The sequence below is a fragment of the Eriocheir sinensis genome, chromosome 44, assembly GCF_024679095.1.
Source record: "Eriocheir sinensis breed Jianghai 21 chromosome 44, ASM2467909v1, whole genome shotgun sequence".
NCBI classification, from domain to species: Eukaryota; Metazoa; Arthropoda; class Malacostraca; order Decapoda; family Varunidae; genus Eriocheir; species Eriocheir sinensis.
In genome coordinates this window covers 1,493,398-1,519,619 of record NC_066552.1, presented here as the reverse complement: position 1 = coordinate 1,519,619, position 26,222 = coordinate 1,493,398, and the positions used below count along the sequence as shown (strand labels likewise).

General features: G+C 43.9%; 1 protein-coding gene across 2 annotated transcripts in view; it reads right to left on the bottom strand.

Moving 5' to 3' along the window:
• Window positions 1-26,222, bottom strand: part of LOC126980267 (fibrocystin-L-like) — an 85,631-nt gene that overhangs the window by 30,249 nt on the left and 29,160 nt on the right. For both annotated transcript variants that reach the window (XM_050829959.1, XM_050829960.1), the window contains exons 18-44: window positions 25,514-25,666; window positions 24,720-24,869; window positions 23,635-23,815; window positions 23,127-23,223; window positions 22,626-22,728; window positions 20,262-20,407; window positions 18,256-18,543; window positions 17,715-17,847; window positions 17,540-17,598; window positions 17,133-17,257; window positions 16,258-16,493; window positions 15,566-15,751; window positions 13,890-14,241; window positions 12,800-13,009; window positions 12,207-12,331; window positions 11,069-11,220; window positions 9,741-10,735; window positions 8,662-8,803; window positions 6,807-7,074; window positions 5,989-6,157; window positions 4,783-4,933; window positions 4,444-4,603; window positions 3,328-3,509; window positions 2,774-2,940; window positions 1,972-2,204; window positions 1,158-1,312; window positions 484-768 (exon numbers count right to left, since the gene is read on the bottom strand). In XM_050829959.1, coding sequence (XP_050685916.1) covers window positions 484-768; window positions 1,158-1,312; window positions 1,972-2,204; window positions 2,774-2,940; window positions 3,328-3,509; window positions 4,444-4,603; window positions 4,783-4,933; window positions 5,989-6,157; window positions 6,807-7,074; window positions 8,662-8,803; window positions 9,741-10,735; window positions 11,069-11,220; window positions 12,207-12,331; window positions 12,800-13,009; window positions 13,890-14,241; window positions 15,566-15,751; window positions 16,258-16,493; window positions 17,133-17,257; window positions 17,540-17,598; window positions 17,715-17,847; window positions 18,256-18,543; window positions 20,262-20,407; window positions 22,626-22,728; window positions 23,127-23,223; window positions 23,635-23,815; window positions 24,720-24,869; window positions 25,514-25,666 — 5,603 coding nt within the window. The remainder of the gene's footprint in view (window positions 1-483; window positions 769-1,157; window positions 1,313-1,971; window positions 2,205-2,773; window positions 2,941-3,327; window positions 3,510-4,443; window positions 4,604-4,782; window positions 4,934-5,988; window positions 6,158-6,806; window positions 7,075-8,661; window positions 8,804-9,740; window positions 10,736-11,068; window positions 11,221-12,206; window positions 12,332-12,799; window positions 13,010-13,889; window positions 14,242-15,565; window positions 15,752-16,257; window positions 16,494-17,132; window positions 17,258-17,539; window positions 17,599-17,714; window positions 17,848-18,255; window positions 18,544-20,261; window positions 20,408-22,625; window positions 22,729-23,126; window positions 23,224-23,634; window positions 23,816-24,719; window positions 24,870-25,513; window positions 25,667-26,222) is intronic.

Genomic DNA, 26,222 nt, shown 5'->3' with positions numbered 1-26,222 from the left:
TATTATTATTATTATTATTTTTTGCTATTATTGTTGTTGTTTTATTTTTGTTTTGTCATCTTCATCGTCTTCTTCTTCCAATCCTTCCTACGTGTTTTTTTTACTCTTTCCTCCTCCTCCTCCTTCCTACTTTTCCTTCATGCCTCCTCTCCTCCCTTCTCTTTCTTCCTTCCTCCTCCTACTTCTCTCCTTCCTTGCTTTCTTCATGCCTTTCCTTCCTTCTCTTCTCTTCTCTCATTCCTCCTCCTTCTTTCTCCCTTCCTCTTTCTTCATGCCTCCTCTCCTCCCTTCTCTTTCTTCCTTCCTACTTTTCCTTCATGCCTCCTCTCCTCCCTTCTCTTTCTTCCTCTTCTCTTCCTATTTCCTCTCCTCTCTTTCCTCTCTCTCTCTTCCTTCATTTTCCCTACTCGCTCTCCACATCTTTTTTCTTCCTCCTCCTCTCTTTCTTCTCCTCTCCCTCCATACCTCGTTCTCCTCCCTTACCCAAAATGATGCGGGCGTAATATCCACATTGAGGAGGGACGATGAACTGCGTGTGAAGACGGCCAAATTATACTGGATCACATTATTCTGTTCCACGCCGTCCTCGGTGAAGATCGCGTGGCCCATGTTGTTGTACGCCACATTGCGCTCCACGGTGAGGTAGTTGGCAGCGTGGATGGTGATGGCGCGGTTGTAAGTACGGTGAACGGCGCAACCACGGATGTAGGAGGTGCTCACGTCGCCAACCATGTGGAAGTGGAGTGGATAGCGGCCCAGCTGGAAGGCCTGGCGGAGGGGGAAAGGCGTTTGTTAAGATATGCGGGTTAGTCCACGTAGGGTATTCTGATTGACTCTCATAAACGAAGGGCTGGATGATTCTGATTCTCACGTACTGGTATATTAGGAAATAGACTAAATGATGTGGGAAATTGATTTATACACACCAAACACAGCCTAGCATGACCTAACCACACACAGCCTCACATGACCAAACCACCTCTCCTCCCGAAATTGACCTATATTTCAACCACTCCTCTGAGCTCTTTGTAGGAACACCAAATAGTAGGTTTGTTTTTCATTATTGTTTTTCTTTTTTTGCCCTTGAGCTGCCTCCTTTGCTGTGAAAAAAAACACCCTCACATGACCTAACCACAAACAGCCTCGCATGACCTCACCTGCCCAGCCTCCGTGACCTCCACATACTCGATGCGTCCCGTCACCAAGTCCTGGTCGGGGAACTTGCCGAAGATCATGACCGTGGCGCCGAACTGATCGCTGCCAGTCTCATCGCCGTATCGCCCGTTGAAGCAAGTCTGAGTTGCAAACTGGTCTGCGGAAACGAAGTAGGTGGTCGTTAAATATAATTACTGGGAGAGTGAAGGAAAACAGAAGTACAAGATATTAAGTAGTATAATTAACAATGGTGTATGAATATGGAAAAATAGGTAGTGGTTAGTTTTTATGCAATTATTGAGAGAAGTGACAAAATATATAGGTACTGAATAATAAGTAGAAGTAGATAGTCATTAAGTAATTACAATTGAGAGAAGTGACTGAATAATAAGTAGAAGTAGATAGTAATCAAGTAATTATTGGGAGACTGAAAGAAAACAGAAGTACAAGATATTAGTAGTATGAGTAACGAGGGTATATGAGTGTGGGAAAAATTACGACACCAAAATTCACCTCAAACTAAGCAATAATATTTTTAGAAGGGTTCAGCAAAATAAATCCTTCCCTGAAACACTTTTTGGGGGTCTGTTTCCTTTAATATAGATAGAAAAAAAGACACACAACTAAAGAAGAACACAGAAATCAACTTACTAGAAATGACTCTTTTTTTTTACAGCAGATCACTTCAAGGGCATAAAAAAAAGGAAAAAAATGTGAAAAAAAAGCCCGCTACTCAGAATCTACTTATCAGAACTGACCTACAAGACGAACTTACAAGGACTGACGGACATATTTACGGCACTACGATTCACTTACTAGGATTGAACTGTTCCCCGCAGGCCTCAATCTCCTCGCTAAAGTCCCCGTTGATGTTTCCTCGGATCTTGACGTTGCGTGTGAGGAGTCCCACCTCAGCGCGGGTCTTCACTTCCCGTCCCCCGAGGGTTTGCGTTACTGAGACGTGTTCGAATTCCAGCGGCTCCGTGAAGGTGACGGTGCTGCCGCTGACGGAATTGATCGTTCTCACCTCGTTCTCGTTTCTCGGGAACCTGTTTAGGGGAGGCAAAGTGTTGAGGAGATGAATATGATGAGGTCTTAAAAGTGAGGATGATATGATGGTAGAGGGTATGAAAATATGGTAGAAAATATTGCATAGTTATTTTCATCTCTCTCATTTCTCGGGAACACCTCTCTCTCTCTCTCTCTCTCTCTCTCTCTCTCTCTCTCTCTCTCTCTCTCTCTCTCCTGTTTAAACCAATCAACACTAAGATATGGATGAAGGATGACAAGGGAAAAAAAAAAAAAAAAAAAAAAATCAGACTGCTTTACCGACACAAAACCAACCAAACTAACTTAACGGAAGTAAAGTAAAGTAAAGCACAATAAAGTGAAGTGAAGTGAGCTTGTCCTGTGCTCCCTGTTGTCCCGTGGCGTCCTCATTCTTTATCTTAACCGTTAAATATTTATCTTCAATTGTTTCTCCACGTCCTGATCTCACACACATACTCTACATCACATACACCAACACCCCAATGTCACTTACACTACACAACATTCACGTAAATGCATATACTCGCAACAGCGTCTCAACAAACTCAACTCAACTCTCCGCCCTCACCTCAGTCCCGTGGAGGCGATAACAATCTGGTCGCCTGCCTTCCAAGTCACCTCGTCGGCCAGGGTGATGCTGGTGGCCCCCGCTGCTGCTGTGGCTTCAAGGTACGTCCAGGTGATGGGGACATGGGCGCCGTGGAGGTCCAGGGTGCCATCGCGAACTGCCAGAACCTGTTGAGAAGTTATATTCATCATCATCATATATTATTAGTGCATTTTTAGTATAGCGAAAAGTAGTGAGGAAAGACAAGTAATATAATGGGGTTGAGAAGCAGTGTGTGAATATGCAGAAGAGAGGACCTGATTCACTTTAAAACAAACTTGAATGCTACTAGATAGATCCGATGTTTCACTATGGACAAGACCACCAAGTTAGGACCATAGGATCTGTGTGGTCTGAGTATCTATGTAAAATTCTTCTTCTCTCACGATTGATTCACTTTAAAACTCAAATGCCACTAGATAGATCCGATGTTTCACTGAGGACAAGACCACCAAGTTTGGACTATAGGATCTGTGTGGTCTGAGTATCTATGTAAATCTCTCTCTCTCTCTCACCTTGGCACCATATATCGGGAGCTCAATGGAGTGGAAGTTGCCGTGGAGCTCAATCACCGCCTCGCCTGGGAACGGCACCTCCTCAGATCCAATGCTCAGAGACCCGCCGCCCACCACCAGGATGTATTCAGCACGAAGCACCAACTCCTCTGTCGCCTCATCGTCAAACACCACATGACCGCCTGTTGAGGGGAAGCAAAAAGAAATGTTTAACCCCTTGACTGCGGATTTCCTTCAGTCAGACATCACCAAGCTACAGGAATGGATCAAAAAGTGGCTGCTACAATTCAATGAGGAAAAATGTACAGTCCTGCACCTTGGGAGGGGATATCCAGCACACCAATACCACATGGGAAACACTCCACTATCCACCACAGAGGCAGAGAAAGACCTGGGAGTGTATGTTACCAGGCTACCAGTGAAGGGATATCCAGCACACCAATACCACATGGGAAACACTCCACTATCCACCACAGAGGCAGAGAAAGACCTGGGAGGTTGTGTTACCAGGCTACCAGTGAAGGGATATCCAGCACACCAATGTGGAAACACTCCACTATCCACCACAGAGGCAGAGAAAGACCTGGGAGTGTACGTTACCAGGCTACCAGTGAAGGGATATCCAGCACACCAATACCACGTGGGAAACACTCCACTATCCACCACAGAGGCAGAGAAAGACCTGGGAGTGTACGTTACCAGGCTACCAGTGAAGGGATATCCAGCACACCAATACCACATGGGAAACACTCCACTATCCACCACAGAGGCAGAGAAAGACCTGGGAGTATATGTTACCAGGCTACCAGTGAAGGGATATCCAGCACACCAATACCACATGGGAAACACTCCACTATCCACCACAGAGGCAGAGAAAGACCTGGGAGTATATGTTACCAGGCTACCAGTGAAAGCCAAATTCATTCCAATTACAGCGGACGGGTTAAGAATAGATGGATGGGGAATAGGATGGAAGGGACATAAAGGAAACAATTACAAAAGGGTGAATAGGGAATAGGATAGATATGGGGTGCTTAGTTTGTATGAAGCTGGGATAGGAGGGAAGAGGATGGATAAACTCATGGGGTGCAGGTATAAAGAAGCCTATCGCAGCACCTTGAATCAGCAGCATCTTCAGCACCGGCGTGGACTGGTCGAGCAGCACCGTCTGGCCCTCGTCCACCACCACCAGCTGGCCCTCAGACGGCACCGGCTCATTGCCCCACGTAAACACCGAACTCCAGCGGTCGATGTAGAAGAAGACTCCGTTCTCATCCTGGACGGGGAAAACGTAGACGACTCAGAGAAGGAGATGGGGCAGAAGAAGACAGTTTAGTAGATGGAAGACATATGGAAGAGGCAAAAGGGAATATGAAAAAAAATGGCAGAGTTACAGACATAGGGACAAAAGGGTACAAGACAACAGTAAAAACACAAACAGACAAACTAACATACCGTCACAGCGAAGCCCTTGTCAGGAACGTCGACCATAACAGCGAACTCTCCCGGTCCTTGGTGAGCTGAGGTGAGACACGTGATGGCGGTGGAACTCTCCGACTGCACATCGCACGCCGACCCGCCAATGGTGACGACATTCCCGCTATCCCTGAAGACAGACAAGCCGTGAGTTCTGAGGTCAGTGGATTGGTTTGGGGACTCTACGGTGAATTACAGGAACGTATCATCACTTCCATAAACAAACTGTATGAGTCATCTATGTCGATTTTGCTAGTTTTTGAGTGTTTTATTTTTTATGAGGCTCTGTTCTGAGGTTTTGGATAATGTTCCATGAATTTAAAATGAAATGCCGAGGTTTTCTCTTTTCTACTACTCCCGGTCCCACGCGTCCTCTGTGTGTATCGAAGCACACGAGAAATTAATGAAGACAACTAGAGGGTTTTGCCGGCTGCCCAGGATTGAACCCGCGACCAGCGTGACGGGAGAGCCACTACTTTACCAGTCGGACAAAGAGGTACCCTGCTTGCTGAGTGGGTTATGGGAGGCTCGGCCATCAGGCCTAGTCGCCGCACTACAGAAGGTGATGGAAGTTTTGTTTATTAAGTTCTGTTCTGGTATTTTTATGGGCTTCTGGCTTCTGTGAATTTGAAGGTGGAGAAAGAAGTATTTCATTAAGTTCCATTCCAAGGTTTTGACAAGGTTCTGAGAATTTGAATGTGGGAAAGAAGGCGTTTAAGTTTTATGAGGTTCTATTCCAAGGTTTCGACAAGATATCTGAATTATAAGGTGGGGAAAGAGGACGTTTTTAAAAGATTCCATTCCGAGATTTTGACAAGGTTCCATAAGGTTAAGGTGAAGGACAAAAAATTAAGATGTTGTGATAATTAGACAAAGCGCAACGAACTAACAACTCAGTGAAACATACGCAAATCCAGTCCCGTCAACGGTGTGTGTGGAGAGAGTGAATGTTAGTACAACGTGAGTAACTGGTAAAAATGAGTAAAATAAAATGTGATAAAAGTGGAGGAATAAAGTGACGCGGTGCCATAAACTCAGTGTGACGTACGCAAAGCCAGTTCCGTCGATGGTGAGTGTGGAGAGAGTGAGTGTTCGTACAGAGAAACTGATAAAAACGAGTAAAATAAATTGTGATAAGAGTGGAACGATAAACTGACGCGGTGCCATAAACTCAGTGTGACGTACGCAAAGCCAGTTCCGTCGATGGTGAGAGTGGTTCCTCCTGCCGTCCCTCCTCGCTTGGGGCTGACGCTGGTAACGGAGGCTGTCAGGGAGGCGAGGTACTGGTAGGTGAGGGTGGCAGCCACGTCGCCGCCCGGTTGTATCACCAAAAGCTCGCAGCTCTTGTCCTCGCCTGGTGGGAAAGAGATGAGGATGACGATGATGAGGAGGAGGAGGTGGAGACAAAGAATGGATTAAAGTTAGTATGGAAGAAAGAAACGGAGGGAGGATGGGAGGATGAAAGGAGGAAAGAAAAGAAGGAGAAGGAAACACAGGATGGAAGAAGGGGGAGAAGGGTGGATGAAAAGATGGAGAGAGAAAAGAAGGAAGTAAGAAATATACAAAAAGGAGGAAAGATCGAAGAAAGCAGGGAGAGAAAAAAAAAGTAAGAAATAAACATGAAGAGGAGAGACAAAAAGGAAGAAAGAAAGAAAGAATAGAAAAAAGGGGGCAAGAAATCAAAGAAAAGATGGAGAGAAGAAAAGAAGGAAGTAAGAAATATAAAAAAGGAAGAATTAGAAGAAACCAGGGAGAGAAAAAAAAAGTAAGAAATGAACATGAAGAAGAAAGATGAAAAGGAAGAAAGAAAGAATAGAAAAAAAGGGAAGAAAGAAATCAGCGAAGGAAGAAAACAATAGAAAAAATATGAGAAATGAGTTGTGTAATATAATCTAACATGGCAAATATATGGGACTTTTCACCTCAATCCAAAAATATTACTTAACCAAACGGAGCCAGGAAGCCTCATCGATATAACATACACCAACATCACAACATCGTACCAGTGTAAGTCTCGGGGGGAACCACACAGCTGATCTCGGTGGCGGTGGGCACGCCTACGATCTCACATTCATTCCCGCAGACGGTAACGGTGGTGCCGCCAGCTGGGTCGAAGCCGTAGCCGGTAATCGTAATGAGGCTGCCTCCGAAACCACCTTCGAAATCTCCGCTGTTAGCCCCAGACTCGTAAAGGAGGCTCTGGGTGTTGGAGTCTCCGTAAGTTGCCTCCCTCACCACCACGTCATAGGTCCCTCCGGGCAGCTCAGGGGCCTAGGAGAGAAGGAGGAAGAGGAGGAGGAGGATTATTAGTATTACTGATTATGAAGCTAAATTACCACATCTACCTTTCCCTATCCTTAACCCGGTAGCAGTGGGAATTTTGTTTCTTAATGGTTCCTCCAAGCGAGAAAAATGAGAAAAAATGACCCCTCACAGAAACCATTTCATAATATATATCAAAGCATTTGTGATCAGATTATGTATCACCTATTTTGGGGGGTTTATATCATGGCACAAATTTGGCCCGTCGCTGCTACACGGTAAAGCCACAAATTTGGCCCGTCGCTGCTACACGGTAAAGCCACAAATTTAGCCCGTTGCTGCTACATGGTAAAGCCACAAATTTAGCCCGTTGCTGCTACATGGTAAAGCCACAAATTTGGCCCGTCGCTGCTACACAGTAAAGCCACAAATTTGGCCCGTCGCTGCTACACGGTAAAGCCACAAATTTAGCCCGTTGCTGCTACATGGTAAAGCCACAAATTTGGCCCGTCGCTGCTACATGGTAAAGCCACAAATTTGGCCCGTCGCTGCTACACGGTAAAGCCACAAATTTGGCCCGTCGCTGCTACACGGTAAAGCCACAAATTTGGCCCGTCGCTGCTACACGGTAAAGCCACAAATTTGGCCCATCGCTGCTACCGGGTTAACATCAAACTCCACTAATCAAATAATCTAAAACACTTAATTTTCCCATATTTTGACATCTCTTTTTCTTCCTCAGACTCTGCTTCATAACACCCTATGATTTTTTTCTCTTAAGGTAAATTATCACACCCAGCTTCCCCTGACCCATTATTTTCCCTTTCTCTTCCGTAAACTCCTTCTTGCAGATCTTTTTCTCCTTCACATCAAACTACAGCATTTAACTAACACACCCAGCTTTCCCATGATCCCTTATTTTCCCTCAGTCCCCCAAACTTTTCAACCTTTCAATTTTCCCTTCCTCTCCCTTGTGTACTATAAGACATCTCACCGCCCAAGAACACATATTTGACAAGGCTTTCATAGGAGTTGTGGGCATTTCCAGGAGTTGTTGTATGACCCTGGTGGTAGTTTGACCCTTCCTCTGTACCGTGAACCTAAAGAAACACATCTGACAAGGCTTTCATAGGAGTTGTGGGCATTTCCAGGAGTTGTTGCATGACCCTGGTGATAGTTTGACCCTTCCTCTGTACCGTGAACCTAAAGAAACACATCTGACAAGGCTTTCATAGGAGTTGTGGGCATTTCCAGGAGGTGTTGCATGACCCTGGTGGTAGTTTGACCCTTCCTCTGTACCGTGAACCTAAGGAAACACATCTGACAAGGCTTTCACAGTTGTTGTATGACCCTGGTGGTAGTTTGACCCTTCCTCTGTACCGTGAACCTAAGGAAACACATCTGACAAGGCTTTCACAGTTGCTGTATGACCCTGGTGGTAGTTTGACCCTTCCTCTGTACCGTGAACCTAAGGAAACACTGATTCGAACCCAACCGACCCCCTCTTTAACCTTTAGAGATAGCTGATAAGAGAAGCCAAAGAGTTATAATACCGACTGGATTCTCCTCCCCACACACACCCTCACCACCACTCACATCGCATTGAACTTCGGTGTTACTCGCAGTCGTCACCGTGCATTCCTCTCCTCCCACGAGCACTTGAGGATCCACAGCGCCCTGCTTGAAGTTACTGCCAGCGAGGGTGAGCGCAGTACCCCCGGCCGAGACTGAGGCAGGCCTGGAAATGGGGAAGGGAAGGGATGGTACACTAAGGGAGGAAATGGGAGTTAATGGAAAGATGGAAAGGAAAATTGGAAGGTTGAAAAGTTGAAAGAAAATTGAGGAGCATGGTAGGACAGCTGGGTGTGTTAGATAGGCTTAAATAGTGTGGTTATGTTTGGGGAAGAAGAAAAATAAGCGCGTTTTGGGAAGGAGCTTGAGGGAGGGAAAGGGAAAAGAATGGTTGATGTTAAAGTTAGGGGTGTTGGGGTCTCTTTCACAGTCATTTTGTTTGTTTTGATCGTTACCAATGGCGGCGATCGACGCTATAATTTTCCACGTGAAACTGGCCTAAAGAAACCTAAGGAAACACATTTGACAAGGCTTTCATAGGAGTTGTGGGCATTTCCAGGAGTTGTTGTATGACCCTGGTGGTAGTTTGACCCTTCCTCTGTACCGTGAACCTAAGGAAACACATCTGACAAGGCTTTCATAGGAGTTGTGGGCATTTCCAGGAGTTGTTGTATGACCCTGGTGGTAGTTTGACCCTTCCTCTGTACCGTGAACCTAAGGAAACACATCTGACAAGGCTTTCATAGGAGTTGTGGGCATTTCCAGGAGTTGTTGTATGACCCTGGTGGTAGTTTGGCTGCAGAGGAAGGGAGAGGTGTTGAAAGCGTGTGGTAAGGTGCGGGGCTAGGCTAACCCCGCAGCCGCCACTACCCCATCAGCCAGTTTTATGAGGAAGTACTATAGCGGCGATAACAGCCATTGGTAACGATCAAAACAAACAAAATGAGAGGAGGAAAGGGGAAAAGATAATTAATGAGATGAATGATGAAATGAAGGGAATAGGAAGTGGATGGAAGATGATAGGGAGAGAGAGAGAAGAGAGGGATGGAATGTGAAATAGGCAAAAATGTCAACCACGCACACACTTGACAATATAAACTTACGTGACTGAGTCCAGCGTTGGCGTGACCGAAGCATCGTAGGTGAAGGTGGAGGATGCCGTGATGGGGCTGCCTCCCGCCACCGTCACCGCCACAGACGCAGCATCACCATCAGCACCAGCGGGAACACGGCAGGTGACGGTTCCCGAGGCTACATCTACTACGACACATGCGGAATCTCCAACCGCGACTGTCGTGTCCCCGTCGATAAACCCAGAGCCGAGGATTGTAAGCAGAACCCCGCCATTGACGCTTCCTGACGTTGGCGAAATGGACGACACGACAGGAACGGCACCAGCTGTCACCGCACTTGACAACGCATATCCTGCTCCGTCAAGGGATGCCTCAACGCTGTAGGACCCCGCAGGAAGCCCAGAGACGGTACAAGTTGCTTCAGTCTCCGAGGTGGCTGTCACAACGCACGTGTACTCGGTCGCAAGAGCTTTAATGGAACGTTCTTGACGGGTGACGAGACTTTCATTTTCCGGATCTTCCTTCGTCCTGGTGGTAGAAGTGCCAGCCATACGCCAGGCCCCCATCAACACCGTCTCCCTGAATGTCTTAGCCCCAGTGCCGGTGAAGGTGCCCCAGAATCCCTCAGGAGACTCAATCATATCGGCAAGAGCAAGCTTCAGACGGCGCTGCATATTGCGTTTTCCCTTCTCCTCACGTACGGCATCAGCGGTTGACATTTCGCTCTCGTCAAGATACCCACTGATCATCCGCTCCATCTCCTCGTCATCCGTAAAGTCCTCGATGTAGTCCTCATCCATCTCCTCATCCAGCTTCTCCACCTCATCCTCCTCATCCTCTTCGGTTTTAAGTGAACGACTGAGAGTTTCTAAGATGAGAGTCACAGTCAGCTTGTCGGAGTCCGTGCCTAAGTTCTGCCCCGTCAAAGTCACCGTTTCGCCTGATATCGCCATTCCCGTGACCGAGGGTGTGAGTGCCTCGCTATAGGTGTAGGAGGGATGGGAGTCGGGATACAGCGCCTGGATCTGGAAGAGGTAATTAAAATAGTTTCTTGAATGGTGTATGTTAATTTTCTTTTTATCTGGAAGGAGTGAAATAGTGTCTTGGATGGTGTATGTTAATTTTCTCTTTATCTGGAAGGGGTGAAATAGTGTCTTGGATAGTGTATGTTAATTTTCTTTTTATCTGGAAGGGGTGAAATAGTGTCTTGGATAGTGTATGTTAATTTTCTTTTTATAGCTGAACTGAATCACTGATGTAGACTATTCATTTTCTAGTGCAATCTAATATATTCATAACATAAGAGAAAAAAAGGCAAAAGTAGTGATATTTATAATGGCTGTTTCCGGCACACTTACGCCCATGACAGTGACGGTGAGGGTGGCAGAAGTGGCGGTGGCGGAGGGCGGGGTGAGGCAGGTGACTGAGATAGGCGTGACATCCTCCAACGCACACGGCTGCCCTCCCAGAAGCACCACGGGATCAGCGGACAACCCTTGAAGCCCGGAACCTGAGGAGGACAACTTGGTAACACTAAAGGGAGGACTGTCTGACAAGATGACACATAATTGAGGATGGGTTAGGGTAGGTTAGGTTAGGATACAGGGCCAGATCCAGACCGATGCCATCGACATCATAGCATCGGTCAATCTGAGATCACCGATGTGGGCATTGATCAGATTTTGCCGCCAAAATCCAACGTATTCCCTGGCTGGTCTGCAAATTATTCTGTTAAGCAGAAATTGGATGTTTTATAGCGATGAAAAATATATTAATGGTATCATGAAATTATTTAATATAATAAGATGTAATATTTAATGGCATTTGTCTCTAAATGCACAAAAAACCAAGACCCCCAGCTGGCTTTGCATACCTGTGATCGATAAACTGCAACAAGTTTCTGACAAAATTGACATCTGTCAGATTTTGGGTCTGAATCAGGCCCTGGGTTAGGAGAGAACAGAATCACGCTGCAAAGGTAATGGGTTTCCTTAGATTAGGTTAGGTAATGTAAGGTAGGTTAGGGAGCAGGGAAGAGAAGTTAGCTATGAAAGTAATGGGTTAGGTTAGGTTAGGCAAAAGGAGAAGGCAGAACTAAGCAACGAGAATGAGTTAGCTTACATTAGGTTAAGTTAGCTATGAAAGTAATGGGTTAGGTTAGGTTAGGTAAAAGGAGAAGGCAGAACTAAGCAACGAGAATGAGTTAGCTTACATTAGGTTAAGTTAGCTAGTTAAGTTAGGTTAGGTTAGGTAAAAAGAGAAGGCGGAACTAAAGAGACGAGAAAGTAATGGGTTAGGTTAGGTTAGGTAAAAGGAGAAGGCAGAACTAGAGACGAGAAAGTAATGGGTTAGGTTAGGTTAGGTAAAAAGAGAAAGAAGAACTAAAGAGACGAGAAAGTAATGGGTTAAGTTAGGTTAGGAGAGAAGAACTAAGAGACAAGAATAATGAATTAGCTTCGATCAGGTTAGGTAACGTAAGGAGGGAGCGAGACCAACCTGCAATGGTGATGAGTGTTCCACCGGCGAGAGATCCTTCAGTGGGGCTGTACGACTCCACTGACGGGACCACCACCACCCGACCCTCGTTATTGTAGTTCGAGACCTCCATGGCGGCGATACCACTGTCGGAGAGAGTAAAAGAGTGTTAAGGAGATCGTAAAATGGAGATGGTATAAAGAAGATGGGAGAAGAACAAAGAAAGGAACAAAAAGAGGAAGATAGAGAAAGAAAGAAAGAAAGAATGAGAATATAATAAGGATTGCAGGAAAAAGAATAAAGGAAGGAAGGAAGGATGGACTCAAAGAAACAAAGAAAGAAAAAAGGAAGATAAGGAAAGAAGGAAAAGGAGAAGACAAGAATCAAGAAAAGCAAAAAAAAAAAAAAAACTATGGAAAGAAGGAAGGAAGGAACGGAGAACAAAAAGAAAGAAATAAAAGAAAAGAAAAAAAAGGAAAGATAAAGAGAGAAACAAAAAGCAGAAGACAAGAATAAAAAAAAGCAGAAAATGATGGAAAAAAAGGAAAAAACAAAGAAAACAAAACAAAACAAAAAAATAAGACAAAATAATCCGAAACACTCAATTCACTCACTTGCCAAAGACTCGCACAGACACAGGGTAGTACGAGACCCCCAGATCCTCCATATTCGGGTCGCAGGTCAATGCCGTAGATGACCCGACCTGACCCAACACGCAGGGAGCATTGCCGACCCTCACACTTGACTTGCACTGTCCGCTGGCCTCGTCGTTGAAGCCTGACCCCTCGATGTTGAGACTTACGCCCTCGATCAGCTGGACGCCGCTGTGTTAAAGAAAACGGGTGGTTGCGGTCACAGAAAACGGGTTATGGTTGAAGAAAATGGGTTGGAATTAGAAGAAAAGGAGTTGTTGCGGTTATGGCCATCGTGGTTAATGAAGAAAATGGGTTTGAGTTTGTATAGAAAATGGGATATGGTCAGTATAGGAGAAGGGTTATGGGTTTGTTAGCGAAGAAAATGGGATGTTATTGGTTGAAGTTAATAAAGAAAATGGGTTTGAGTTTGTATAGAAACGGGTCTTAGAATAGAAAATGGGATATGGTTGGTATAGAAAATGGGTTGTGGGTTTGTTAGTGAAGAAAATGGGATGTTACTGGTTGAAGTTAATAAAGAAAATGGGCTATCCCTTCATCATCTATCTTCTTTCTTTCTTTCCTTTATTCCTTATTTTCCTCCTCATCTTTCTTGCTTCCTACATATCTTCCAGTCCTTCATTCTTTCCCATTCTATCTTCATCCCCATTCTTTCTTTCTTTCATTATTTTCTGTTTTTCCCTTCCTATTATCTTCCTTTCTTTTTTTTCTTTTTTTTCAGTCTTTCATTATTTTTTCATTCTTTCCCCTTCAATCTTTATTCCCATTCTTTCTTTCTTTCTTTCAGTATTTTCTATTTTCCCATTCTCCCTATCTTTATTTCCTTTTCTTTTTTTTCTTATTTTTGGTCTTTCATTATTTATTTATTTCTTTTCCCTTCAATCTTTATCCCCATTCTCTTTCTTCCCCTATTTTTCCTTTTCTTCCCCTATTTTTCCTTTTCTTCCCTATCCTTACCCCCCTATCACCCAATCCCCTATGCTCTTAATATCAGATAGCTAATCCTACATCCTATCCTTATCCTGCAATATCCTAAACCCACATCCTTTACCTGAGTCCGGGAACGCCAGTGAAGGAGTCTGTCGCCACGCTACTGATGACAGGTGTATAACAGGTGTGGGCTTGGAAATACAGGTATCCGTCATCCGGCACAGTGGGGTCAGCCTCAGTGCAATCCGCTAAGGGCTCTTGGTTTGGAGTACATCCATCACCCGCTATGGGCTCCTCGACGTTGGAAAGGTCAATCGTAGCTTCCTGGTCTCCGAGAAGTACGGTTATCTTACGTGCTTCAGTGGGTGGGCGGATGACATTTATCTGACCTCGCATGACCAGCCCGGATGAGCTCGCTGGCTGTCCGCTGTAGAAGTAGGTGCCTTGCTGGTTGAAGTTGACTGTGAACTGGCCTGTTGGTAGAGGAGGAAGTGGGAGCGAGTTAGGGCCGTATTAAAAGACATTTCGCCGCCTAAGAACACATATTTGACAAGGCTTTCGTAGGAGTTGTGGACATTTCCAGGGGTAACTTTATGACCCTGGTGGTAGTTTGACCCTTCTTCTGTACCCTGAGCCTAAAAAAACACTCTTTAGAACCTGATTGATCCCCTCTTTGACCTTTAGAAATAGCTGATGTGAGAAGCGAAAGTGTCTCGTAATATCAGCCTTAATGTTTGCCGTCATTTTCCGTTACTGAAGAATATTTGGTTATGAATCAAATATGTATCTGGGATTTGCTTTCTTGTGTGGGTAAAAATTTGTTGACAGAGGATGTTACGGCACAGTCTAATACCCGATTTTTGAAGTGTCGTATAATTTTTTTTTTTTACCAATTATGTGGCTGATTTTATATTTTTCTGACATGTTTTTCATAGCGCGATTTATTTATTTATCTATTATTTTTTTTTACGTATCGGCCTTTAGCACCGGCAGGCTTTCTTGAGGGGCCTGGATGGTGGTCAGCCCCAGCCCATCATGGTGCAGGCAAGTGTTTTATAGTGGCGCCATCTTTTAGTTTCGTTGATTCTTTTATATAACTTTGTATGACTGAGTTTGTAATATGTCGACTTAAAACTGTGAATATCCAACACTGCTTGCCAACTCTGCCCCCCCAAAAAGTAAGCAAAAAAGCAAAACTAGCCAAATAATAGATAGTTTCGTTGATTCTTTTATATAACTTTGCATGAATTTGTAATATGTCGACTTAAAACTGTGAATACCCAACACTGCTTGCCAACTCTGCCCCCCCAAAAAAGTAAGCAAAAAGCAAAACTAGCCAAATAATAGTTAGTTTCGTTGATTCTTTTATATAACTTTGCATGAATTTGTAATATGTCGACTTAAAACTGTGAATATCCAACACTGCTTGCCAACTCTGTCCTGCCAAAAATAATCATAAAACAAAACTAACCAGATAACAGTTAGTTCCATTTATTCTTTTATATAACTTTGCATGAATTTGTAATATGTCGACTTAAAACTGTGAATATCCAACACTACTAGCCAACTCTGTCCTGCCAAAAATAATCATAAAACAAAACCAACCAGATAATAGTTAGTTTCGTTGATTCTTTTATATAACTTTAAATGAGTTTGTAATACGTCAACTTAAAACTGTGAATATCTGACTCTGCCCCCCCCAAAATAACCTAAAAGCAAAACTAGCCATATAATAGTTACTAAACACTAACACATTTACAAATCTAGCTAGTTAACGAGATCGCTTCGAGAGTTCACCTGCTACAGTCTTGGGGCCGGAGTTGAAGCCAGTTCCGTCATCATCCTCACAGTCGGCCAGTGGGTTAGGCACTTGGCACACGCTGTACTCGAGCTGGGAGTTCTCGGAGAGCTTCAACCATTTCCAGGTGACGGTATCCCCTTCTCTCACGTCCAGGACATTAGGCGACCACTGTACGCTGAACTCTGTAGGGATGAGGATGAGGAGGAGGGGGAGGAATAGGAGAGATGAGTTTTGTATAGTCATGCCTCAAAAAAAAAAGAAAATGAGAAGATAAAAGAAGAAAAAGTTAATGTGTCTGTTTTTTGTTTCTTTGTCTGTTTCTTTCTCTGTCTCTCTCTTTTAACTTTATTCATTCTTCCTCCACTTTCTCTCTCCTTAGCTTTCCTAATTAACTCTCTCTCTTTTTCTCTCTTCCTCCTAGCAACATATTTTTCTCTAGATTATCTTCCCTTCCCTTTCCTTCCCTGCCCTTCAATTTCCTTTCCATACCTTTCCCTTCCTCTCCTTCCCTTCCGTTCCCTACCCTTCCCTTCTCTCTCTCTCTTTCTCTCTGTCACTTCATCCTCTCTCTCTCTCTCTCTCTCACTTCTACCCCCCCCTCTCTCTCTCCTTCCCTTCCCTACCCTACCCTTCCCTTTCCTTCCTTCTTCTCCATCCCTTCCCTTCCCTCTCCCTCTCTCACTCTCACCTGTGCTCATTCCACTATTGAGAATCTCGTGATGTTTCGGAACAATCCTCGTGACACAGGTAAGACTCGTGGGCTGGCACTCGACAACATCACACTCGTCTTCATCCCCGAGCAGCACCTTCAGGAGGGAGCAGTCTGAGCCGAAGCCCTCGCCCTTGAGTGTGACCGTGGTGCCACCCTTCACTGACCCCTTGAGTTTGGAGGCGGAGGTGATGGTGAACACGTAATCGACAGACCTGGTGGAGCAGAAAGTGGTGAGTGGAAGTCTTTATCTCATGACCCGGTGGAGTAGAAAGGAGATGGTGAGTGGAAGTGTTTAACTAATGACCTGGTGGATTAGAAAATGGATTGTAAGTGGAAGTCTTTATCTAATTATCTACTACTAGTATCTCCTATTACTAATCATAACTATCTACTACTACTATCTATACTGTTAATACACACATTGTTTCTGCCTATGGTGACTGTAGGCTTTCTTTGGTGGAGCCTGATGGTCGGCCCCAGCCTATTATGACGCAGGCGAGCATTTATAGTAGCACCATCTTGTTTGCTGACCCCACCCCACCCCCACGGAACTCATCTTTGATCCCGTCTTTTAGGGAGAGAATCTAGAGTCCGGGTTGATAGACAGTCTTCAGGGCAGCGTGTGATCCATTCCATAATAACAATGTGCAGGATAGCATTAGGAGGACAGCATCAAGGCATCTCTGTACCCTAAATTGACCTCTCTTTTTGACCTCTCTTTTTGACCTCTCGTTCTTTTTGCGTTTGAATGGAGAAATGTCTATAGCAGGCTTTTATTTTTATTGTTGTTGCTTTTGTCTCTGCCCTTGACCTGCCTCCCTTGCCGTAAAAAAAAGTATAGGCCTACGTACGTTTCCGCCAAGCCCAGGCCATCGGTGAGGAGGCTGACTGAGTATGAGCCGGGTGCGAGCGACGGTGTGGTGCAGGTCACGCTCTCGGCCGCCCAGCTGGTGACCTCACATGGCTCTGACCCAATCTGGCGAGAGGTCACACATGGAGGTCAGAGGTAACACGATTAAGGTCACACAAGAAAGAAGTAAAAAATAGAGTCAGTTCTAAAGATGTAAAGAGGTTTAAAGGTATATTATTTCCTTGGTGATGATAGATGGATAGATGAAAGGGAGAAAGGGAGAAGAAAGGGAGGGGAATAAGGAAGAGAGAAAAAAAAACAGAAAGGAGAAGTTTAAAAGAGTGAAGAGGAGTGAAAGGAAAAGAGGAAAAGAGACAGAGAAACAGACAGGCAGACAGACACTCTTACCTTCACTGTTCCTTCACTGCTGCCAAATGTTGTTCCGGTAATGACAAGTTCTTCCCCGCCTGAGAAAATAAAAGAAATAATGATAATACAAAAAATCTTTATATACATTCTTTATTCTTTCATTATTACTTTTGACCTCCCTCCCTCCCCTACACACACCAGCATGAACACTCACCATAGACCGAGAGGGTTGAGGCGCTGAGCGAGGAGATAGTGGGCACTTCCGAGACAGCCGTGTAGGTGAAGCCATCGTAGGACGCATCGGCACCAGCCACGAACACGCTCACCACCAAGGACCCGCTGGCCGCCTGTATGGAAGGATGTATTGGAATGACAGAATTTGATCTTTTCTATACTCCAACACGACCACCGCGTGTAACGAAACAGACGAGAAATTGAGAAAAGGGGAGGAACAAAACAAGAAATCAATGAGGAATGAAGCAGAGAAGAACAGAATACCCCCCCACCCCCCCACCCCCCACCCCCCCCCAAAAAAAAAACAGCAACCCAACGAAAATGACGGAAAAAAATTATGAGCAGACAAAAAAAAAAAAAAGGACAGGACAGAAGAAAACGTACCCCCCCCCTTAAAAAAAAAGAGCGACAGTAAACCAACGAAAAAGACTGAAAAAAAAATATGACCAGACAAAAAAATATAAAAAAACAGAACAGGACAGAAAAAACCCTAACATCCACAACACCCAAGTCACCCATACCTCACGCGGGGGGACCATACAGGTAACTTCCGTGGCATCACCCGAGAGCACTTCGCAATCTGCCTCGTCAATCTTCACGTACGAGCTGTCCGCCTCCCAGTCCGCTGCGTCCGACGGGAACCCTGAACCGAACACTGTGATAGGGAAGTAGGCGGTCATGGGGCCCTCCGCTACACTGAGGCTGGTGATGGTCGGGTTGAGGGTAATTGAGCCTGTGTAGAATACCCCATACGGTTGCATACGGACGCTGAATGTATAAACGCCTGCCACGGAAATGTCACACGATACCTGGAAAATAAACGGAAGATTAGGATAGGAAGAAAATATGAGGGAATGAAGATAAGATAAGGATAGGAGAGGATGTATGTATGTATGTGTGTGTGTTGGTTGCTGAAGGAGTTTGATGTTCGGGGAAAGTGGAGAGATGAGAAAAAGGATGGGAAAGATGAAAGGATTAAGAAGATAAGATGAGGAAATGAAGATAAGATAAGGATAGGAGAGGATGTATGTATGTATGTGCGTGTGTGTGTTGGTTGCTGAAGGAGTTTGATGTTTGGGAAAGTGGAGAGATGAGAAAAAGGAAGGGAAAGATGAGGAAAGGAAAGGAAAGGAAGGATATTTATGTGCGTGAAGGGAAAGAAGGAAGGTGAAGAGAGGAAGGAAGGGAAAGGAAAGGAATGGTGCAAGTGTAGATGGGAAAGAGGGAAGGGAAGGGAAGGGAAAGGAAAGGAAAGGAAGAATATATATGTTTGTGAAGGGAAAGAAGGAAGGTGAAGAGGGGAAAGAAGGGAAAGGAGAGGAATGATGCATATGTAGAGGGAAAGAGGAAAGGAAAGGAAAGGAAAGGAAAGAAAAAGAAAGGAGGAAACATAATATGCTCTCAATATATGTGGAAAGAGACAGAATGGGAGAAGAAGAAAATGTAAGAGGGAGGAAGGAAAAAAGGAGAGGAAAACAAAGAGGGAAGGAAATCGAGCTATCTGTCTGAAAGTAGAAACTGTAAGAGGGAAGGAAGAGGAGAAGGAGGAAGGAAAGAAGAAGAGGAAAAGGAAGAGGGAAGGAAATCGAGCTATCTGGCTGAAAGGAGAGAGAAGAGGAGGAAGGGAAGAAGGAGAGGAAAAAAAGGAGGGAAGGAAATCGAGCTATCTGGCTGAAAGGAGAGAGAAGAGGAGGAAGGGAAGAAGGAGAGGAAAAGGAAGAGGAAGGAAATCGAGGTATCTGTCTGAAAGGAGAAAATATAAGAGGGAAGGAAGAGGAGAAGGAGGAAGAGGAAAAGGAAGAGGAAAGGAAATCGAGGTATCTGTCTGAAAGGAGAAAATATAAGAGAGAAGGGAAGAGGAGAAGGAGGAAGAGGAAAAGGAAGAGGAAGGAAATCGAGCTATCTGGCTGAAAGGAGAAAATATAAGAGAGAAGAGAAGAGGAGAAGGAGGAAGAGGAAAAGGAAGAGGAAAGGAAATCGAGGTATCTGTCTGAAAGGAGAAAATATAAGAGGGAAGGAAGAGGAGAAGGAGGAAGAGGAAAAGGAAGAGGAAAGGAAATCAAGCTATCTGTCTGAAAGGAGAAAATATAAGAGAGAAGGGAAGAGGAGAAGTAGGAAGAGGAAAAGGAAGAGGAGGGAAATCAAGCTATCTGTCTGAAAGGAGAAAATATAAGATGGAAGGATGAGGAGAAGGAGGAAGAGGAAAAGGAAGAGGAAGGAAATCGAGCTATCTGTCTGAAAGGGGAAAATATAAGATGTAAGTTTGAGGAGAAGGAGGAAGAGGAAAAGGAAGAGGAAGGAAATCGAGCTATCTGTCTGAAAGGGGAAAATATAAGAGAGAAGGGAAGAGGAGAAGGAGGAAGAGGAAAAGGAAGAGGAGGGAAATCAAGCTATCTGGAAGAGGAAAGGAAAGGAAGGGAAGTATCTGTCTGAAAGGAAAAAGGAGAAGAGAAGGGGAGAGGAAGGGAGAGAGAAGAAGAGGAAGAGGAGAAAAAGGAGGAGGTATATCTGTCTGTCTATGTCTTACCGTGAGGCTGTTCTGGTCCTGTGAATTGTCAATGGCAGAAGCAGCGCACTCGACATCACCAAGACTTGCCCCGTAGTCACTGAGATCATTGCTGGTGAACCCTCCGCCATAGACTTCAATGGTTACTGCGTCCGTGAAAGTCGGTTCTGGAAGGAATAAAAACAAGGTGAGATAAAAGAAGAAAAGAAAAAGACAAAACGAAAACAGGAAAAAGTAGAAAAATATGAAAAGAAAACTCTCAGAAATGTAAACTTAAATATATTCCGAACTCTCTTCAAGCCATTCAGTGTTTGTATGCATTATGTTGGTGAAAACTTATCTGAATGAATGTATATGTTAACTCTGGGAGGAATGGGAACAGAGAAGGTTACGCCCAATGATCTTGAACTATATTAGAGAGAGACAAGACAGAGGGTTAAGCCAGTCCATGTTAGTATAAGTTATCTTGACGGGTGCAAAATTTAATCGGATAATTGTCAAAAAACAGAGACGGGTGAAAAATTTAATCGGATAATTGTCAAAAAACAGAGACGGGTGAAAAATTTAATCGGATAATTGTCAAAAAACAGAGACGGGTGAAAAATTTAATCGGATAATTGTCAAAAAACCAGACGGGTGCAAAATTTAATCGGATAATTGTCAAAAAACCAGACGGGTGCAAAATTTAATCGGATAATTGTCAAAAAACCAGACGGGTGCAAAATTTAATCGGATAATTGTCAAAAATCCAGACGGATGCAAAATTTAATCGGATAATTGTCAAAAAACCAGACGGGTGCAAAATTTAATCGGATAATTGTCAAAAAACCAGACGGGTGCAAAATTTAATCGGATAATTGTCAAAAAACCAGACGGGTGCAAAATTTAATCGGATAATTGTCAAAAAACCAGACGGGTGCAAAATTTAATCGGATAATTGTCAAAAAACAGAAACAGATGCAAAGTTTATTCGGATAATTGTCAAAAAACAGAGACGGGTGAAAAATTTAATTGAATAATTGTCAAAAAACAGAAACGGATGCAAAGTTTATTCGGATAATTGTCAAAAAACAGAAACGGATGCAAAAAATTACTCGGATAATTGTCAAAAAACCAGACGGGTGCAAAATTTAATCGGATAATTGTCAAAAAACAGAAACAAGGGCAAAATTTAATCGGATAATTGTCAAAAAACAGAAACAAGGGCAAAATTTAATCGGATAATTGTCAAAAAACAGAAACAAGGGCAAAATTTAATCGGATAATTGTCAAAAAACAGAAACGGATGAAAAATTTAATCGGATAATTGTCAAAAAACAGAAACAAGGGCAAAATTTAATCGGATAATTGTCAAAAAACAGAGACAGATGCAAAATTTAATCGGATAATTGTCAAAAAACCAGACGGGTGCAAAATTTAATCGGATAATTGTCAAAAAACAGAGACGGGTGAAAAATTTAATCGGATAATTGTCAAAAACCAGACAGTGCAAAATTTAATCGGATAATTGTCAAAAACCAGACGGGCAAAATTTAATCGGATAATTGTCAAAAACCAGAGCAAAATTTAATCGGATAATTGTCAAAAACCAGACGGTGCAAAATTTAATCGGATAATTGTCAAAACCAGACGGTGCAAAATTTAATCGGATAATTGTCAAAAAACCAGACGGGTGCAAAATTTAATCGGATAATTGTCAAAAAACAGAAACAAGGGCAAAATTTAATCGGATAATTGTCAAAAAACAGAAACAAGGGCAAAATTTAATCGGATAATTGTCAAAAAACAGAAACAAGGGCAAAATTTAATCGGATAATTGTCAAAAAACAGAGACAGATGCAAAATTTAATCGGATAATTGTCAAAAAACCAGACGGGTGCAAAATTTAATCGGATAATTGTCAAAAACCAGGCAAAATTTAATCGGATAATTGTCAAAAAACCAGACGGGTGCAAAATTTAATCGGATAATTGTCAAAAAACCAGACGGGTGCAAAATTTAATCGGATAATTGTCAAAAAACCAGACGGGTGCAAAATTTAATCGGATAATTGTCAAAAAACCAGACGGGTGCAAAATTTAATCGGATAATTGTCAAAAACCAGACAAGTGCAAAATTTAATCGGATAATTGTCAAAAAACCAGACGGGTGCAAAATTTAATCGGATAATTGTCAAAAAACCAGACGGATGCAAAATTTAATCGGATAATTGTCAAAAAACCAGACGGATGCAAAATTTAATCGGATAATTGTCAAAAAACAGAAACAAGGGCAAAATTTAATCGGATAATTGTCAAAAAACAGAGACAGATGCAAAATTTAATCGGATAATTGTCAAAAAACCAGACGGGTGCAAAATTTAATCGGATAATTGTCGCATCTCACCTGATATCGAGGAAGAGTCGTATGTTGGACCTCCGGCGTCGGTGAAGGAGAAGGCGCAGTCGTTTTGGCAGGCCGCGGAGTAACCGTTGACCCGCACTGTGACCTGATGGGGGTATGGGTGAGGTATTAGTATAGGGTATTGGTAATGGTCACTCTCTCCTTCTCTCTTTCTCTCTCTCTCTCTCTCTCTCTCTCTCTCTCTCTCTCTCTCTCTCTCTCTCTCTCTCCCTCCTTGCTTCTTTCTACTCCTCTATACTCTAATCAATTATCTTTTCTCTCGCTTCCCTCTTATCTTTCCTTCCTAACTGTATTTCTTCCTCCATTTTCATTTCTTCATCTCCTTTTTCCTATGTAATTTTGCCTTTGAGCTTCTTCCTTTACTGAGACAAAAAAAAAACATCCCCTAGCCCCGGACAACCAATCGCAAGCACTCCACCAGCATTGAGGAGAGGAAGCGAGCCAATGAGGCGAGGAATAGTGAGCCAATCGGAAAGTACTTACATGTGGCGTGTCCCTGTAGGCCGTCATGAAGTCAGCATAGAGGGGGTCATGCCATATCATCCCCTCCCATTCTCGCCTTACGGATACGGTGACCTCGCTGACAGGGGAAGGAGAACAGGGTAGCGAAGTTAGGCGAGGGATGTAGGACGACGTGTGATAAGGGATGTTAGGTTAGGTTAGTGTAGAATTAAGTATAATCCATTTAATCCTTTTTTTCAGCCGTTAGTTTCATGCTGTCACGATTAACAGGTATCACAGAAACTATCTTTTTCAACATGTTATTTCGCTGCTATTTTATGCTGTCACGATCAAGGAGTATAATATAAGTTAGTGTGGCAATAAGTCTAATCCATTCAATCCTTTTTTCATCCTTCCGCTTCATGCTGTCACGATCAACAAGTATCACAGGAACTATCTCTTTCAACATGCTATTTCGCTTCCACTTCATGCTGTCACGATCAAGGAGTACAAGGTAAAGGAACAAATCAAAGTGTCCCCATCATCTCACCCATCAAAGACCAGGTTCGAGTCGTCCACCACGACCATCTCCTTCCGTCCGGGGTCGTCGAGCCACTCGATGTCGTACTGGTAGTTCCTGCAAGAGCCGCCGCGCGTCACTACGATCTCCGACCCCAAGGCGCTCTCGAGGTACGCTTGGAGGGCGATGTAGTCGATGTCGGCGGGGATGTCTGAAGGAGGAGGAAGGAGTGAGAGAGGGAAGGAAGGATGGAGGGAAGAGGGAGGAGAAGGATATAGGTGGAAGGACTGAAGGACTGCAAGAGGGAAGGAAGGATGGAGACAAGAAGGAGGAAGTACTAACGAGAGGGAAGGAAGGATGGAGGGAAGAAGGAGGAGGGAAGGAAGGATGGAGGGAAGAAGGAGGAGAAGGATATAAGTGGAAGGACTGAAGTACTAACGAGAGGGAAGGAAGGATGGAGGGAAGAAGGAGGAGAAGGATATAAGTGGAAGGACTGAAGGACTAACGAGAGGGAAGGAAGGATGGAGGGAAGAAGGGAGAGAAAGATATAGGAGGAAGGACTGAAGGACTAAGAGAGGGAAGGAAGGATGGAGGAAAGGAAGGAAGGATGGAGGGAAGGAAGGATGGAAAAGACGATGCTGGAAGGAACAGGAGAGAAGGGTGGCTGAAAGGGGGTGAAGCAAAGAGGAAAAGAAGAGGGATGAAAGAAAAGAGGGAAGGAAGAAGGGAAGGGAAATAGAAGGCCAGAGGAAGGGAGGAGAAGAGGGAAGAAAGAAGAAGTAGAATAACTGAGGATGGGAAGGATGTAGATGGAAAGGAAGAGTAGAAAAGAAGGAGGGAAGGAATGAGGACTAGGAGGAAAATGGGAAGGGAGGAAAGACGGAAGGAAAAGGAGATGGAAGGAACAAGGAAGGGAAGAAAAGAGATGGAAGAAAAAAGAAAGAGAAAGAAACATGGTCGAAGAGGGAGGAAAAAGAGAGAAAGAGGGAAGAGGAGGAGCAGAAGAAAGGAGGTAAGGAAAGAGAGATGGAAGAACAGATAGAGGGAAGGAAACAGGGAGAGAAGACTTAAGTTTCTCTCCTCTCTGTCTCCCTCTCTCTCTTTCTCCCACTCACTCGGGATCACGCGGCCCTGAATAAGGAGGTCCCACGTCCCGGCGAGGGGGCTGGTGGCGGCGTCCTGGCGGCTCACAGCTACGGATGCCTCGCCAATAGGGAAGGTGTAGGAATCCGACGTGCTCAGGACCTCCAGGAGCGAGTTGTCGGCTGGAAATAAGGAATGAAAAAGGGCAATGTTAGAAGGAGTTGGTAATAGCTCTTTGTAATTCTCCTCTTATCTATCTATCTATCTGTGCATCCATGTATCTATCTGTATCTTGGGACCTTGATGAGAGGGCTATAAGTGCTGGTAGGAGGGATAGGAAGGAGAAATATATATATAGGAACTAAGTAAAAACCATGCAAAACAAAATAACGTTAGTTTATCTATATCAAGACAATGCAGCAAAATATTTAAGTTTACCATTTTATTGCTACGTCTTCTATGGAGGATAAAATTACGAGAAAACGAAGTAATTAAAGGACAGACAACACTAAAAAAGAAGGACCTTAGTAAGAGAAATATAAATACATCACACAAAACAAAAATGAAAATGTTGACATCAGACAATTAAAGAAGACGGCAATACAACAACGGGAAGAGATAGATAGATATATTGATAGAAAAATGGATAGATAGAGAGAGAACAGTGATAGATAGAGAGAACAGGGATAGATAGAGAGAGAGAAGAGAAAGAGAGAAAAAAAGACAAACCGATAGACAGACAATTAGGCAAGAAAAACAAGAAAAACAGACAATCAAAGCACACATAAAAAACGGATAACTTCAAGGCAGACTCCACTAAACTCACCTTCGCCATCAAAGACCCCAAGAAGAGGCATCCCGGCCATACAATTTGATGTGATGAAACGAAGTTCATAGCCCGTCTCCGTCTCTTCTTGCACCTCAACATCGGACACCAAGACATTCTGCTGTTTGAGGGCGGATGGGCGGGTCTGGGACACTGAAAGGAAGATAAGGAGAAGAGAAAAGGTGAATATGAGGCGACTTTTTGAGCTGGATGAGGAAATGAGTGTGAGAATGTGAGTTTGAGGATGTGTGAATGAGGTCAGAATGGATGAATGTGAGGATATGGGTGAGACTAGGAGGTCACTGTGAAGATGGATGACTAGATATGGATATGACTCTGAAGATGGTTGAGTGAGTGAGTGTGTGTGAATGTGAGTTTGAGGATGTGTGAATGGGGTCAGAATGGATGAATGTGAGGATATGGATGAGACTAGGAGGTCACTGTGAAGATGGATGACTAGATATGGATATGACTCTGAAGATGGTTGAGTGAGTGAGTGTGTGTGAATGTGAGTTTAAGGATGTGTGAATGGGGTCAGAATGGATGAATGTGAGGATATGGATGAGACTAGGAGGTCACTGTGAAGATGGATGACTAAATATGGATATGACTCTGAAGATGGTTGAGTGAGTGAGTGTGTGTGGATATGGGTGTAAGGATAGGTGGATGAGATTACCGAACGTGTAGGTGGATGAGAAAGAGAAAGAGT